Source organism: Scardinius erythrophthalmus (genome assembly GCF_964197995.2).
Source record: "Scardinius erythrophthalmus genome assembly, chromosome: 11".
Taxonomy (NCBI): domain Eukaryota; kingdom Metazoa; phylum Chordata; class Actinopteri; order Cypriniformes; family Leuciscidae; genus Scardinius; species Scardinius erythrophthalmus.
The window spans coordinates 2,484,649-2,500,854 of record NC_138231.1 but is presented as its reverse complement, the minus strand read 5'-3'; the positions used below and the strand labels follow the sequence as shown (position 1 = coordinate 2,500,854).

At 39.0% G+C, this 16,206-nt stretch overlaps 1 protein-coding gene across 1 annotated transcript in view; it reads left to right on the top strand.

Moving 5' to 3' along the window:
• The first annotated feature begins 371 nt into the window (after positions 1-371).
• Positions 372-16,206, top strand: part of LOC308698457 (solute carrier family 22 member 23) — a 41,421-nt gene continuing 25,586 nt past the window's right edge. The window contains exons 1-6 of the mRNA XM_081378548.1: positions 372-1,147; positions 3,993-4,096; positions 4,180-4,334; positions 12,163-12,331; positions 15,421-15,548; positions 15,839-15,941. Coding sequence (XP_081234674.1) covers positions 767-1,147; positions 3,993-4,096; positions 4,180-4,334; positions 12,163-12,331; positions 15,421-15,548; positions 15,839-15,941 — 1,040 coding nt within the window. The 5' untranslated portion in view covers positions 372-766. The remainder of the gene's footprint in view (positions 1,148-3,992; positions 4,097-4,179; positions 4,335-12,162; positions 12,332-15,420; positions 15,549-15,838; positions 15,942-16,206) is intronic.

The following is a 16,206-nucleotide window of genomic DNA, read 5'->3' as shown; positions in this document are numbered from 1 at the left end:
ATAATATAATATAATATAATATAATATAATATAATATAATGATTGAATACTGAATCCGAAGAGTGATGTTTTGTGTGATCTGTCTTGAAATAAACATCATATAAATGTGCAGTGAATCTCCTGTGTGTGTAAAGTTAGGCGCGCAGTGATTGTTGAATCCCACTGAAGTGTTTTTGCCCTGAGCTCATGGGGGGGCAGATGCCACACAAAGGCTCTTTGTTACCCTCGTCCAATCACACACACACACAAACACACACACTGGAGGACAGAACAGAACAGTTCGTTCGTGTGCGCGCATGCCAGGCGCGCGCCAATGGAAGAGCTCGGTGCGCGCGATGAGGGCGGATCTTGCATTTTGGATGCGGTGCGATGCACGCGGGCGTGCGACGCGTTATAACCAAGCCTTCATTAGCCTACATAGGGGTTATTTATGAGGTAGTGCGCGAGCGTTGGGTGTGATCGGCTCACGGGCGCAGCATCATCATCATCATCATCCCTGATGTGAGTTCAGCGGGATTCAATGATGGATACACGGGCCACACCTGTGCATCAGCTGCGTAACCTGCGGACCTGTTGGAGACCACCGGGTCTCTACAGCCCGGCGATGGCGCTGTGACCACCGGGTTCGACAAAGACCTTATGGGGCCCCTTGCGCATCAACTGGATTATCAAAGCTCGGATTCAGACTGGGTTCTGTTCAGACTTCAGACTTCTCTCAGTGTGTGTGCGTGTGATTTTAAGACAAAGACCCTGAAACCGACGCGCAATGGATGCGGTTCGGCTGGACCGGCTCGACGCACCGGCGGAGAACGGGAATGTGTCGCAGCCCGAACCGCACAAGCGGCTCTCGCAGGTGGACACGGTGGTTCTGCCGTTCCTCGGGGGGTTCGGGAGGTATCAGAGGCGCCTGGTGGCTCTAACGTGGATCCCTGCCTTCCTCATCTCGTTCATCCAGTTCTCCGATCACTTTCTGCTCGGTCAACCGGACAGGAAGTGCGTGCGCGCGGGGAACGGGACGGGCTCGGAACGGGATTTATTCGTGGATCTGATCGGGAACGGCACTGAGAACGGCTTCGTTACGGCGTGTATGTGCTCGGAGTGGAGGTTCGAGCTGCAATCGGGACTGCAGCAGAATGTGGTCACTAAGGTAAGATCTACTGATGGATGCCCTTGGAAAAAGGATTCCCTCCGGCTTGATGGAAAGCTTCCATTTAAAGGAATAGTTCACCGAAAACATTTTTTTTTTTTTTTTATTCCGTCATCGGTTAAAATTCACATTCATGTTCTGTCGTTTTTACTCACTATCGTGTCCTTCCATACTCATATGACGTGCTTTCTTCATTGGAAAACAAAAGAAGATGTTTAGCCGAACATCTTTTAAACACTGTTTAAAAGAACAGTTCTTTTCTTTACAATGGGAGTGAATGGGGACTGGAGCGCTTGAGCGGTGAAAATGCAGCAGATTGTCAGCAAATAACAGCTTGAATTTTTGGTCTGTCTGTCATACAAAGGAAGCACATTCCGCCATATAAGAAAAATATTATTTGGGAAATCATATGAGATAATCATACGAGATCATAATGAGATAAAAAGGCAACATTTTGACGTCAAAACCTGTCAACTTTTTGTGACTTTTTATCTTCTAATTTAGAATTTTGTGACATAATTTCAACGTTTTGTCTCATAATCACAATGTTTTAATATAATAATTAAAATCTACCAACGCATCATTGTAGGAAATGGAAATTAGCTTCCCTAACTTTATGAAAACTATTGGCCAATACATTGCAAATGCGTGAATCGCCTTAACAATTTAATCTTGCGTTGGTCTGGAATGACAAACAAAACAGTAACATGACAGTAAACTGGTAAAAGACTTTAAATTTTGGGGGTGAACTATTCCTTTATTTCCTTTAACAGAGACATCTGTGCAATACACCGGAAAGGATCTTATATTCTTTATTAGCAAAACTAACAGACGGTTTGATGTTTACTATGATGAGAAATCACATTGCATGTTATATTTGTGGCCTATACCTGAACATGCACTCGAACACACACCAAATCTGTAAACATTTAACATCAAATCAGCTCGTATTTTCCCTCCAATTTTAATATGAATAACTCACAGAACTATACCAATTGTGTGATGCACTTGCAGATTTAGTTGATCAGAGGTTGCATTGATCACCGTTAGTCATGTAAATGAGGTGTTTAACAGCAGTGTCACAGGGTTATGAGTGAGTGTGTGTGCATATCAGACGGAGAGCTCAGTGTTACACCCAGACCAGACCGGAGCAGATAACGTGTAAATGTGCAGAGAGAAACATGCAGATAACATGTGTAAATGTGTACTGTGAGGCCCAGAAACTATAATGTACGTTTAAAGGGACTGTCAGATTGCACAAACAGTTCTGCGAATGTCTTTGCATGCTGAGGGACTCCATGTAGACATCTCTGCATGTGCATCTCGCGCAGAACTAAAGCTCTGTCACATTATCTCACACAGTTCCCTTCAGAGCTTCATGACACAGAAGATGCACAAGCTTTCCTTCAAACTCAGTCGTTTATCGACGAGCCTGACAGAAGTGATGCACAGCGTTTCTTTGGCCGAATAGCTGTGTGTGTGTGTGTGTGTGTGTGTGTGTGTGTGTGTGTGTGTGTGTGTGTGTGTGTGACCTTTCTCACACCGATAGTCTAATCTTTACTGAGTGTGTGTTAAAGAGGTTAATTCATTCATTCATTCATGTAAACAAATGCTAATGAAGCGTTTTGGGCCGTTTGCTGCTTGGGGATGAGACACACACTGCAGGATAGAGGATATTTACTCACTTCTATGTGTATTGGTCAATTTCTAATCAAATTTGTCTCTTTTCAATGTCTGAAACACAATGTCCTTTAAATGTGGTGCGAGTCATGCAGGATGCATTTGATATTTTAGGCCCCATGTGTTTGTGTTTTACTTTTTTACGCAGGGATTTCTCAATCTTTAATCAATATAAAGAAATTAATTATAATTTGCATCAAGAAGATGTTGCATTGTGACATTGTTTTCGTGATATTTGACCACATTTCACCACCAAATCTTTTATAAATTGCATTGCATCTGGATGATTCGGCTTTGAGTTTAAATCTGATTCTCATTATTCTAATTGTTTTTACTGCATTACAATAGAAAATACTCTAACACAAGAATTTAAATACTTTCATCATGTATAAATATTCTAATACATTTATTTTTACACATTACAGTAATTATATATTTAGTTTTTATTCCTGTTAGGAAAATTATATTTATTTTGGAGAAAAATGCTTAGCTGACATGAAAATAATGTCACAAAACATTATATTTTTAGGGTGAAACATCACTATATTCTTGAGAGGTTACACCATATATTTCATATTTTAAGTACAGGCCTGTATGACTTACTGGATATCACACTTTGATTTGATTGACAATTATGGTGCTATATACAATCAAAAATTCAGACACCAGACATAATTTTTTATATATTTTTTTACTAGTGTGTGCAGGACACTATAGTTAATTTATGTAGGCTAAGTGAGGAGAGCAAAATAAAGTAAACTGTGACATATTATACACAAACATTCTTCATACACTTTGAGCTGATCATGTTCTGCTGAAGTGTGTTTTCTTTAATTGCTAATGCTCTTTTTACACACAGACTGAACACAATGAAGCATTGCTTGGTGATTGGTTGAGCTAAACTGGTATTATCTAATTGTGTAGTTAAATTTAACAGCTGACAGATATTCAACATAATTCATGTGTGAGACAGTCTAACAGAAGGACGGACAAAACCATCAAATATCAACTGAGTTCATAACTCATATTTTATCACCATTTTCTATCTAAACTATAGCGAATAAACTGATAATGTGAGAAATGTTGAAGGCGTCCGGTTCGACTGTAGGTCTATATCAGCGGTCATGTGATATTTCTGTATCAGTCTGTGTTGTTTTGCTTGCAGTGGACGCTGGTGTGTGACGGAGAGTGGAAGGTTCACATCGCCAAGTTCTCTCTGTTGGTCGGGTCCATTTTCGGGTACTTGCTGATGGGAGCGATGGCAGACTGGTACGTTACCAAACATGTAGCATGATGGTTACGGTCGTATATATACTGTATATATTCATAACTCTTACTGTAAACCCTGTCAGGTTGGGCCGTATCCCAGTTCTGCTGGTGTCGGTGCTGTCCGTGCTGGTGTTCGGGTTAGCCGTGGCGTTTTCCGTGGATATGGCCATGTTCAGCACGCTACGCTTCTTCGAAGGATTCTGTCTGGCGGCCATCAGACTGACCCTTTACGTCCTGAGTGAGTTTTATTCTCTTCGCTTTCTGTCGCTTGAGGTTTCTACATCTATATATATATATACACTACCAGTCAAAAGTTTTGGATCGGTAAGGTTTTGTATGTTAAGTCTCTTCTGCTCACCAAGGCTGCATTTATTTGATTAAAAATACAACCAAAAAAATGTAAAAATTGTGAAATTTTATTACAATGTAAATCATCTGTTGTCTATGTGAATATACAGTAAAGTGTAATTTATTCCTGTGATCAAAGCTGTATTTTCAGCATCATTACTCCAGTCTTCAGTGTCACATGATCCTTCAGAAATCACTCTAATGAGGATCTGATGATCAAGAATGTTGAAAATTGCCACATTTTTATGGAAACTGATAAATTTCATTTTTCAGGATTCTTTGATGTTCAAAAGTTCAAACGAACAACATTTGTTTTAAATATAATATTGTGTAACATTCTCAATGTCTTTATCTTTAAATGTCACTTTTGATTAGTTTAATGCGTCCTTGATGAGTAAAATTGTTTATTTTAAAAAATATCATGTATATCATAATTTTTGTCGCTAAAGTCTTACACAACACACATTATTCTGAAGTGGATTTACACAAAAGAGAAAAATTAAGATAAAAGGATTATCTGAAATAGCAGCATTTATCTTAAACAGAATTTTTTGTAACATTATAAATGTCTTTACTGTCACTTTTGATCAATTTAATTAATCCTTGGTGAATAAAAGTATTGATTTCTTTTATTTATTTCCCCCCAAAAAATAAAATAAAAATTCTTACTGACCCCAAACTTTTGAACGGTAGCGTTTAATGTTACAAAAGCTGTTCTTTTGAACTTTCTATTCATCAAAGAATCCTGAAAAAAATTGTCCACAACTGTTTTCAACACTGATAATAATGAGAAATGTTTCTCGAGCGTCAAATCATCATATTAGAGTGATTTCTGAAGGATCATGTGACACTGAAGACTGGAGTAATGATGCTGAACATTCAGCTTTGATCACAGGAATAAATTACACTTTACTATATATTCACAAAGAAAACAGATGATTTACATTGTAATAATATTTTACAATATTCCTGGGGGTTTTTTTTTGTATTTTTAATCAAATAAATGCAGCCTTGGTGAGCAGAAGAGACTTCTTTTAAAAACACATAAAATCTAACCTATCCGAAACGTTTCACTGCTAGTGTGTATATATAGACCAGATTCAGAGGACCCAAGAGTGCAGGCAGGGGTGTAGATAATTGAATGAGGTCAGAAATATACAGGGGAGCGAGACCATGAAGGGCTTTCAATGTGATGAGAAGTTCCTTGTATTGCACACGGAGACGTAGCTAATGTAATCTGCATAAAACTGGAGTAATGTGGGAGGATTTCTTGGTATGTGTGAGGACCCTGGCTGCGGAGTCTGAATATATTGGAGCTTATTAAGTGTTGTAGTGGGTATGCCGAAAAAGAGGAAATTACAGGAGTCTAGGCGGGGGGTAACGAAAGCATGACCTTGAGTCTCAGCATCATTGATATTTAAGAACGGACATAAACAAGCAATATTCCAGAGATGGAAAAAGGCAGAATGATGGTCCTTTACATGCAATCACATCATTACCACATGACACAATCGGATTGGCTCTGCTGATCCTGCAGCCAATGAGATTGCTTGCTCAACATTTAAATAGTCTGGTTGATTGTTTGCTGTAAGCTAGTCCTGCAGTGCTATCTCATTCCTCTAACCCCTCCACCTGCCCAGATCTGATACGGGGTTTAAGTATGTTTGTTTCAGAACAGACGTAAACGAGCACTATTCCAGAGGTGGAAAAGGGCAGATTTGGTAAAGGGAGAAAGGGAGGGAAGAATAAAAAAATATAGCCGGGTTTTTAACAAACTAGGAAACCAGCAATATCAATATTGTCAACAGAGACGGGATGTAAACCAATCAGATGTATATTTGTTTCATCAGTGTTTAGTTTTAGAAAATGACTGGACATCCATGCATTTATTTCATTAACTCTTTCCCCGCCATTGAGGGAAATTTCAGTCTTTACGTGTTTTCACTGTTATACGATAGAGGGCGCTATGACACATCTTCTGAAAAAGTACTTATTATCCTGGTCAAAACCGAGCGGCAACCTTCCGGTCTCTCACCTAAGTGACTTAATCTGCAATTCATCGACTGGCCGCTAGAGACACACTCAATCCCATAGACCCCCATGTTAATGCAAAACTTTACAGCAGAAAAAAATGTGTTTACAGCCTGTTTTTTTTTTACAACTCATCCGTTTAAATTATATAAAGCCTTAAAGTTCTGCATAATTAAGGGTGTGGCCACTTGAGTGACAGGTGGATTACCGCTGATGTCACTACTAGCCGTTTGTCTGCTCTGTTAGCGTCACGTCACCTCAGCTAATCCGCCTCGCTGCACATTTACGTTTATCCGGGAATGATGCGACGGCCGGCTTCGCCCACTTTAAGCTCCAAAAATGCTCTTCAGAAACCTACGGGTGACGTCACGGACTCTACGTCCATTATTTTATACAGTCTATGATCAAAACACATGTGAGGAAGATGCGATATCATATGCAATCATATGCATGTGTAAAATAAAGCGATCATCAACATTAAACAGCATATAAATCAAAACTGCCTAATGTTACTGACTGAAATATTGATTCAGGACGAGCTATAGGCCTGTGAAGCTCGATCTACTCCATCTGTGTTCTTATCATCATTCTGAACCTGGTCTGGATGTGGTCTTTGACAAAAACATGATTTTCTCAGGTTTTTGGTCAAAATGTTGCTTTTTTATGAAACTTACCCATATTTAAGTGTTGATATAAAGAACGCATGAAACTAGAATAACATTGAGAGAGGGTCTGTTCTTTTTTTTATATATATTGCATGTTCAGATATTCATACAACTAAATATTCTGGGGGCCATGATATTTTTGTGAAAATGATCAAAAACGCTGCGGTTGCTGGCAACTTAAAAAAAAAACGCTGGCAAGGAAAGAGTTAATTGTTTATACAAGCCAAAATGGAGTTGGTGGGGAAAGAAGAAAGTGCATTGGGAACGAATGTATCATTTCATCTGCACAGCAATGAAAGTTAAAGCCATGTTGACGGGAAGGGAAGCATGCAGATGAGGAAGAGTAAAGGTCCAAGAACAGAGCCCTGTGGCACACCGTGTGAGACAGGGCCCGTAGTGGACTTAGCCTGACGGATAGAAATGTAATGCTGATGGTCAGACAAGTTGGAAATGAACCAGAACAGGACAGTTCCAGAAATACCAAGAGCAAAGAGAGTCGAGAGATGAGAATACTGTGAGAAATGGTGTCAAATGCAGCAGAGATGTCAAGGAGAATTAAAGTGCAGATGGAGCCCGAGTCGATGGGCATGAGAAGATCATTTACAACCCAGAGAAGTGCTGTCTCAGTGCTGTGGAGAGTGCACAAACCTGATTGGATGCATTCATAAAGGTTGTGTGATGACAAATAGTTCTGGAGTTGAGCAGCAAGCACTTTCTCAAGCGGCTCCGAGAGAAATGGAAGATGCAAATTTGGTCTATAATTGGCCGTGTCAGAATGGTTGAGGCCGGGTTTCTTTAAAACAGGGGTTAACAAAACCAGTATTAAGCAGTTGGGAAATGAGAATGGGAATGGGCAGTGAAATTTACAGAAGCACACTTTTCAAGTAAGGCAGTCGGGGCCGGGTCAAGATGACAGGGAGACGAGTTTGATGGCTTGATTAGATATAGGCTGAGGTGGGAGGGTCAAGGTTAGTGAAGGTGACAGGAGTGAAGGTCCTGTGGGAGGAAAGGAGAGGACAAAAGCCCTATTCGGACAGGACTAGTGTATCATGGAGAGGTGGGGTAAAGTAATAATTACCAGAGCTTCTCAGTGATTTTAGTCCCGTCTGAATGTGCATCTCAGTAATCACGACGGACAATGTCAGTAAAGATTACGGCGACTTTTACCTTCAGTAAAAAGGTCCGGAAAAATGACCTCAGGTAATGCTAATCCCATGCGAATACACCCGCTGTAGATATTACGTCAATATTCCATCATTTCCTGTTTAAAAGTAGTTTTCCGCGGTTTTTCAAGACGCTTGAAAAAGCATTGATTTGCGTTCTAGACGCTGGGACGAGTCTGTGGCAAAACTCAAGTGTTTTACACACACCATTCAGATCAGAAAGATCGACAGCACTTGTTAGAGGAACAAAACATCTTTTAGCGTTAGGTAAGAGCCTATTACCAACACAATCCAATCTGAAGTTAATTAGTACATCATTCGACCAGACTTTACTGTTTTATATATATAAATATAGGTTATGTGTGTTTGCGCATGTGATATCAGGAAGCAATGTAATACACACATGACGACAGGAGTGAAATCGAGTTACTCTGCCACTTCTGCTAGTTTACTGAGATCTCTTATCCCGACGAATTGGCCATTAATATTACAGACGTCCTGTGGTAAAATACATTACTTCATCCACACTTGTAAAACAAATCCTGTACGAACAGGGCTATAGACCGGAAGAGATTATATATACTGAAGTGTAGAAATGAGTCGCAGAGCTCAGCTGAGTTACTCGTGTCAGGTTAGTAAGTTTAATGACTATGCAAAACAGCGTTTTGAGTCGAGAGGAAGCATTACTAAAAAGGGTAAAAGTCGGAAAGGTGAGTTTACACAGATCTGGAAAACAGCAATGGATTCACAGAGTTGAGGTTATAGTAAGTTATGATGGATTTCAGCCTTGGAAGAGGCAATTCACAGCTGAGTTTACTTCTATGATAAGATGATCAGACATACCAATTTGAGAATCAAGCACAGAAACATTATGTAAACCAACAGGACAAAGCAAGTGTGTGACCTTTTGAGTGAGTAGGAAAATCCACATGATGTAAGAAATAAAAACATTCGAACACTGGCATAAGTCCATGGGATTCTGCATGATCAGTTTCAGCTAGTGATGGCAATTTCAAAACACTGCTTCATAAAGCTTCGAAACCTTTAGGAATCTTATGTTCCGAGGGACACGTGATTTCAGTAAATGAGGCTTCATTACGTCAAAACCGTTTCGAAACACTTCGAAATTTCAATGGTTCACTGCTGGTGGGCGATGATCTCTATCAACTCATGAATCATGAGGAGTCTCTGCCAACCAATGAACAAGTGTCTGTGGGTTTTACCTGATCTCTGATCAGTTTTATACATTAAGTATTATAATGAATAATAGTAGTTAATAGTCTCTTATTGACCTGTTTAGCTGAGCCATTCATAGGACAAACCCTGACAATTTATAAAAGAACATATAGACACTTGATAATCTTATTAGATGATTATATAATTGCATTTAAAAGATTTTACTTTCGATAAAAAATTTGCAATAGATGTTTTTATGCATGGTTGTCCCGGGTTTTTGTTGCATTTACACTGTCCTGACCACTAGGGGTCACCGTGGAGACGGGTGTCGGATTGTTTCGAAGCCTCGACACAATACGGCACATTTGCTTAAAGTGTTTCAGTGTTCCACGAAGCCTCGATCTGCCCACCACTAGTTTCAACATGTATATTGAAATCACCAAGTAGTAAAACAGAAGAAGCTGCTGCATAAACAGACACGCATAAACCCCGTATCAGATCTGGGCAGGTGGAGGGGTTAGAGGAATGAGATAGCACTGCAGGACTAGCTTACAGCAAACAATCAACCAGACTATTTAAATGTTGAGCAAGCAATCTCATTGGCTTGCAGGATCAGCAGAGCCAATCAGATCGTGTCATGTGGTAATGATGTGATTGCTTCCAGATTGCATGTAAAGGATCGTTAGCCTGCGCAATCTAGAGTTTCATGAATGATCTAGATATACTGTATATAAAAACTTTTTTTTTAGTATATTTATATTTTTTAATGAAAAATATTAAATTAAATACTACATTTAATTATACATTAAGAATAAGAATAGCAAACAAACAAACTAAAATATCTGACATGTATAAAGCCTTGAAGTAGTCCTTATTTTCTTTATGCAAAATATAATTTCATACATAGCCTATTCTTTTGATTTTGGGGTAAAAAAAAAGTCGCTGTAAGCCCAGGTTCTCCTTTAAGCACACAGTTTAATTTATGTGATCTGTTTAATTCTCTGTGTGCTTTAGAAAGTGGTTTTCTGATGAGCAAACATTAAGTGATGCTGATTAAGTAGCTTTTACAGAGGCCGGGGGAAGCTGTGTGTGTGTGTGTGTGTGTGTGTGTGTGTGTGTGTGTGTGTGTGTTCAATCGCCGGAACACCTCTGAGTTCATTAATTTACTTTAATGGAGCTACTTTCTGCTTCGCTCAGACCCCGATGACATTTGAAGTCTGATGCTTTACAGCGCTCAATTTTCTCAAAAGCTTTTTGTTTATAATGGATATCATATTGATTTACAAAGGGATCCATAACGTCAACAAGATTTTTACTTTCATAAAATATTTTTTATGGTGTTTGGCCTCAAATCAGGTGAAAAAGAATGGCAAAACTCTTAGATGCATCTTCAGAATAACCTCAGCAACACAGAATAACCAGCATATGTTCTCTGTTTAATATCCACTCATGACGACAAATTGATCTGTTGGGAGTTTATTTGGACAACTGAAGAGCAAAAATAATGAGTTACTCACACATAGACACACACATGTTGTAGTATAACGTTACACTGTGGTCTCTTCTTGACACTTACAAAGGCTGCATTTCATTTGATCAGAAATACAGTAAAAATGACAGTAAGAAAACAGTTGTATGATAGTATGATAATATAGAAGTCAATGGGTCCATCAACTGTTTGGTTAATTTTTTTTTAAATATCTTCCTTTGTGTTCAATAGAAGAAAGACATTTATACAGGTTTGGAACAACTTGAGGGTGAGTAAATTATGACAGATTTTTTATTTTTGGGTGAACTGTCTTTTTAAGTACATCTTTATATGTAATTTTTGGTCATTTATTGTCTTTGAAGTAGAGTTGTAAAATGTACTGAGAAGCATTTATGGTAAACTAAAATACACTTTAATGTCATTTCTTTTGAATCTTACATGTCATGCATTTAACTATATTTGTGTTTCACACATTTGTCATGATAAAAATACAATTTACCGCATAAAAAAGAATATATGTATAAATAAATAAATAAAATCTAATATAGAATGGATCTCCTGTTTTTTAGCGCAATTTTCCACCGGACAAAATTGCGATTGTTAACTCATGATTTCTGTTCTGTCTGTGCGCACCAATCTTGCACTTCTATCTCTTCCTCAACCAGACCACCTAGAGACTTCGGGTTTTCGGCATTATGTTAAGGAAGGTCTAATCTCGGGAACGCACAAAAAAAATCCAGGAAAAGATTTACTATCTCTAAGTGTTGTGATCCCATGACGTGAGAAAATTGCGCTAAAACACTCACTGAGTTTTTATTACTTGTTTAAAGTCGGCATGAAACAGAAGTTGTGCTCGTCTTTTCTCCACTATTGTATATCCAAGTGAAATGGCGTCTGTAACAAGAACAAAGGTAGGCGGGGCTTGATTTTGTTCTTGAGGAATTGATTGGATGGTTGTGGTTTGCTATTGGCTGATCTCATGTGAGTGACAGGTTGCCCCGCCCTCGTCATCTGAGAAGAGAAGAGATGCTGCAAGTTAGTACAAGAGGGAGGGAAGAATTAACGAGGGAAAATTATGAGGAACATGAATTTAACAAAAATAATTTTGTGCATAAAAAACAAGAATTGTCCATTTATGAATTCATGACTTGAAGTGTCCTGTTTTGATTCTGTGGTGATCTCTCCGTCTCTCAGGGATTGAGTTGTGTTTGCCCAAATGGCGTTTCTCCATGACCATGATCGCCAGTCTGATCATCGTGGGCGGGCAGATGCTGATGCCCGGTCTAGCGGCGCTGTGCCGTGATTGGCAGATTCTTCAGATTGTAATCATCGCTCCATTTGTGCTCATGCTGCCGTATGTCTGGTAAGACTCTCATAAAGCACAGAAACACTAGTTCGGTTCTCCTACCAATGCATGCAACACAAAAAAATAGTTTATTACTTAATAAAAAATAATAAAAATTTCCGACTGCAATGCATGGAAATAAAATCCAGTTTATGAGGAAGAACCAAGCCAGTTAACAGGGAACGTTCTCAGAACATTAAGGTTCTCTCAAAGTCATGAGCAAACGTTCTTCCAGGAACATTAATAAAACACTTGTTTAAAGTTATCTGGTCTTTATTAATGTGTGCTTTAAAAATATCGTTCACGGAACGTTTTTACCTGAAGCGCTTCATCTGATGTAGCGTTTTTAAATGTTGCTACTAGTTTCGGAATTTTCATTCAAACATTCAAAAGTAACATTCCGAATTTGTTTGAAGAATGATGAGATGGAATGTGTCCTTTACATTCGCATTACATTTAAAAAATGGGCCATTTTAAAGCAACACAAAATAACTTTTTTTTACCTTAAAATAATGTTTCCAAAATCGTATCAGTGGTTCATCAACTCGTAACAGGGTGAACGGCACTTCTGCATTCGCTTTCCGGTCCTTTATCTGCTGTAACCGCACTATGCAAGTGCATTTCCAGCGGTAATGGACAATTCCGCTTCCAACCTGTAGGGGGACCGCAGAGGAAAAGTGCTTTAGTGTTGCTTTAAACGTTCAGAGAACATTCAGAAGTAACGTTATTTATAACCTAATGGGAACGTTAGCAAAAGCTTGTTAGAACATAGGGGAGAGCGATTTGTGTAAATCCACTTCGGGTTCAGAGAATTTATTTTTTCCCTCATTCATTTCACACACGTCTTGTACAATCATGTGGTTTTGTTTCAAGTATAGAATAGAAGATCATATTTCTAATAGGGGCTCATTGTAACTCAGTGTGACAACATGCCCCGCCTGCACACCTGGGGTTTAAACCTGGCGAGTGTCTTCTGCTGGTTAGATCAGCATTAAAGAACCATATCAACTGTTAAATAACAGATATAAGATTAAAAACAACATCAGATTTGTCTAATTTAAAAAAAAAAAGAAAAAAAGAAACAGAGATGAAAAATAACTTAAGAATTAACTTTTGCTATGGTTAAATGTTCAGTGATATCCTCCAAAGATTTTTTCATTTTGCCGCATTGTTTTTCTCTATAAAGTGTTGATATGGCAGCTAGTAAATACACTAAGTTTCATCATGTTGGCATGAGTGTAAAGTTTTAAACCATGTGTGTGACAACTAGCCCCGCGTTAGTGTGTGCCCCGCTCACTCCTATTTTAGTTAGCTGTGTAATCACTAGGTTTGGTGAATTTCACCATTACATTTTTTACTTGCAGGTAAACTTGCAGTCTGATCTCATGAAAATGGGTCTGTAATGCATCCCTATCATATGCACGTAAAAAAATTTTCGTGTATAAATTGCATGATAAACACAATGGGCCCTTTTTTAACGATCTGAAACGCAAGTAACTTTGTGGGCGGGTCTCGCGCCCGACGCAAATCTAAAATGTGTTGGTCTGAAGTCGCTTCATCACTCATAGGTGTGGTTTGGGCGTAACGTGAAATAAACCAATCAGAGCGTCATCTCACATTCCCTTTAAGAGCAGACGCGCTTGTTCCATGGCGGATTGCTATTATAACGGCGGATTGCTATTATAACGGCGGATTGCTATTATAACGGCGGATTGCTATTATAACGGCGGATTTGCCAGGAGCGGTTCACAGCCGAGGAGACCGACGTTCTCGTCAGGGCCGTAAAACACAGAGAAGTGACATTGGGGACGGAGAAACACACCCAGATTAGCTTCGGTTAAACAGGCGTATGATCATTTGGGTAAATGTGTAAGCTAGAATTATGCCTATTTTTATGCCTATCTTCATGGACACAACAATGATTTCCCTCGTGTGGTAATATTTTTCTTTGTAATAATGAATGGTTTTCTAAAAATGAGAACTGCTGCTTCTGTGTGTAGATGAGAGAAGCAAAGTGTGTGTGTTGTGCACACGCTACATTATGGCCAAGCATGCGCCCTTAAAATAGCGTCTGAATAACATGCGCAACACACCACTGACTTTAGACGAGGTTTCTCCTGGTCAGTGGCGGAATTGTTTTCTGAAACTGCAAAATAGCACCAGGGAACGTTTGCGCCGGAACACGCCTCCTCTTTTCGCTGAACCGCCCCCGGGAGCGCAAGTTCATTCCCTAATTTACCGACGTGCGTCTGTGGAGGGAGAAGTCCGCTGTGTGTCGGGTGAGAAATAGGAATGATACATGCGTCGCTGTACAAAGTCAATTGCGCTGGGTGCAAGATAGGGGCCTTTGTGTGCTATATAGATGCATTTAGTGTAACCAGGTTGAAACTTGATATCTAGATGCTGAACTGTTTTCCACTGTGTTTTTGCATGTATTTGACGGATATTTTGACCACAATTTCTCTACATACTTTAGTAGTGTTTTGTTTTCTGTAACCGTTTGCATTAATTGCTGTGCCGTATCTTGAATGAGTTTTTTGTTTTGTTGCTTTGGTCCATTATGATAGTCTATAATCTATTTCAAATGTTACCATCCTGAAACAACACATATAAAGAAGACGGTAACACTTTACAATAAGGTTCATTAGTTAATTACCTTAGTCAACATGAACTAAGAATGAACAATACTTCTATAACATTTATTAATATTAGTTAATACTAATTTCAACATTTATTAATACGTTATTAAAATCAAAGGTTGTGTTTGTTAACATTAGTTAATGCACTGTGAACTAACATGAACAACCAATGACCAGCTGTATTTTTATTAACTAATATTAATAAAGATTAATCAATACTGTAACAAATGTGGGTAACACTTAATTTTACAGTGTCCTTGTTACATATGTTGCATGTACTTACTATAGTAATAACAGTAAATGATGCATAATTACATGCAACTAACCCTCAACCAAACCCTAACCCTATAGTAAGTACATGTAGTTAATTAATATTACTCAGTACTTAAATATGTAATTACACTGTAACAATGACACCTTAAAATAAAGTGTAACCGACAGAACTAACGCTTCTGGTTCTCGTGTCAGGATGTTTCCCGAATCCCTGCGCTGGTTGTTGGCCACTCAACATTACCAAAGAGCCAAGAGACAAATGTACCGAATCGCCCATAGCAACAGCGTCGACACGGCAACCGACCCCAGTGGCATCCTCTCAGGTGAGCTCGCCGTCGCTGAGGTGAGATCAGTGCTTTACCTTGAGGATGAGGAGGATGATGATGATGAGGATGATGATGAGGATGATGATGAGGATGATGATGATGAGGATGATGATGAGGATGAGGATGAGGAGGATGATGATGATGATGATGATGATGATGATGATGATGAGGATGATGATGAGGATGATGATGATGATGATGATGATGAGGATGAGGATGAGGATGAGGATGAGGATGATGATGATGGTGATGGTGATGGTGATGGTGATGATGATGATGGTTTATAGAGCTGGAAGCAGAACTGCAACAGAAGCCAAAGACGTCGTGCGTAACGCAACTGACCGGCACCCGAAACCTGTGGAAGAACACCGTGGTCCTGTGTGTGAACTCGTAAGTGTCTCCAGATGCACCTCACAATATTCAACTCAATCACATTTATATGTACAGCGATTTTCACACACACATGGTTTCAAAGCAGCTTTACAGTGATCTGTAATCAGAGTTATGTATTTCAGAAATGTACAAAATCACAGCTAAAAAAAAATTATTTAAACAATGTAATAATTTAATGCAGAAACGATGAGCTAGTAATGAATACTTGTTCGTTAACAAATGATTCTGACGGATAGAGCGATCTGAAACACTGATATATCAG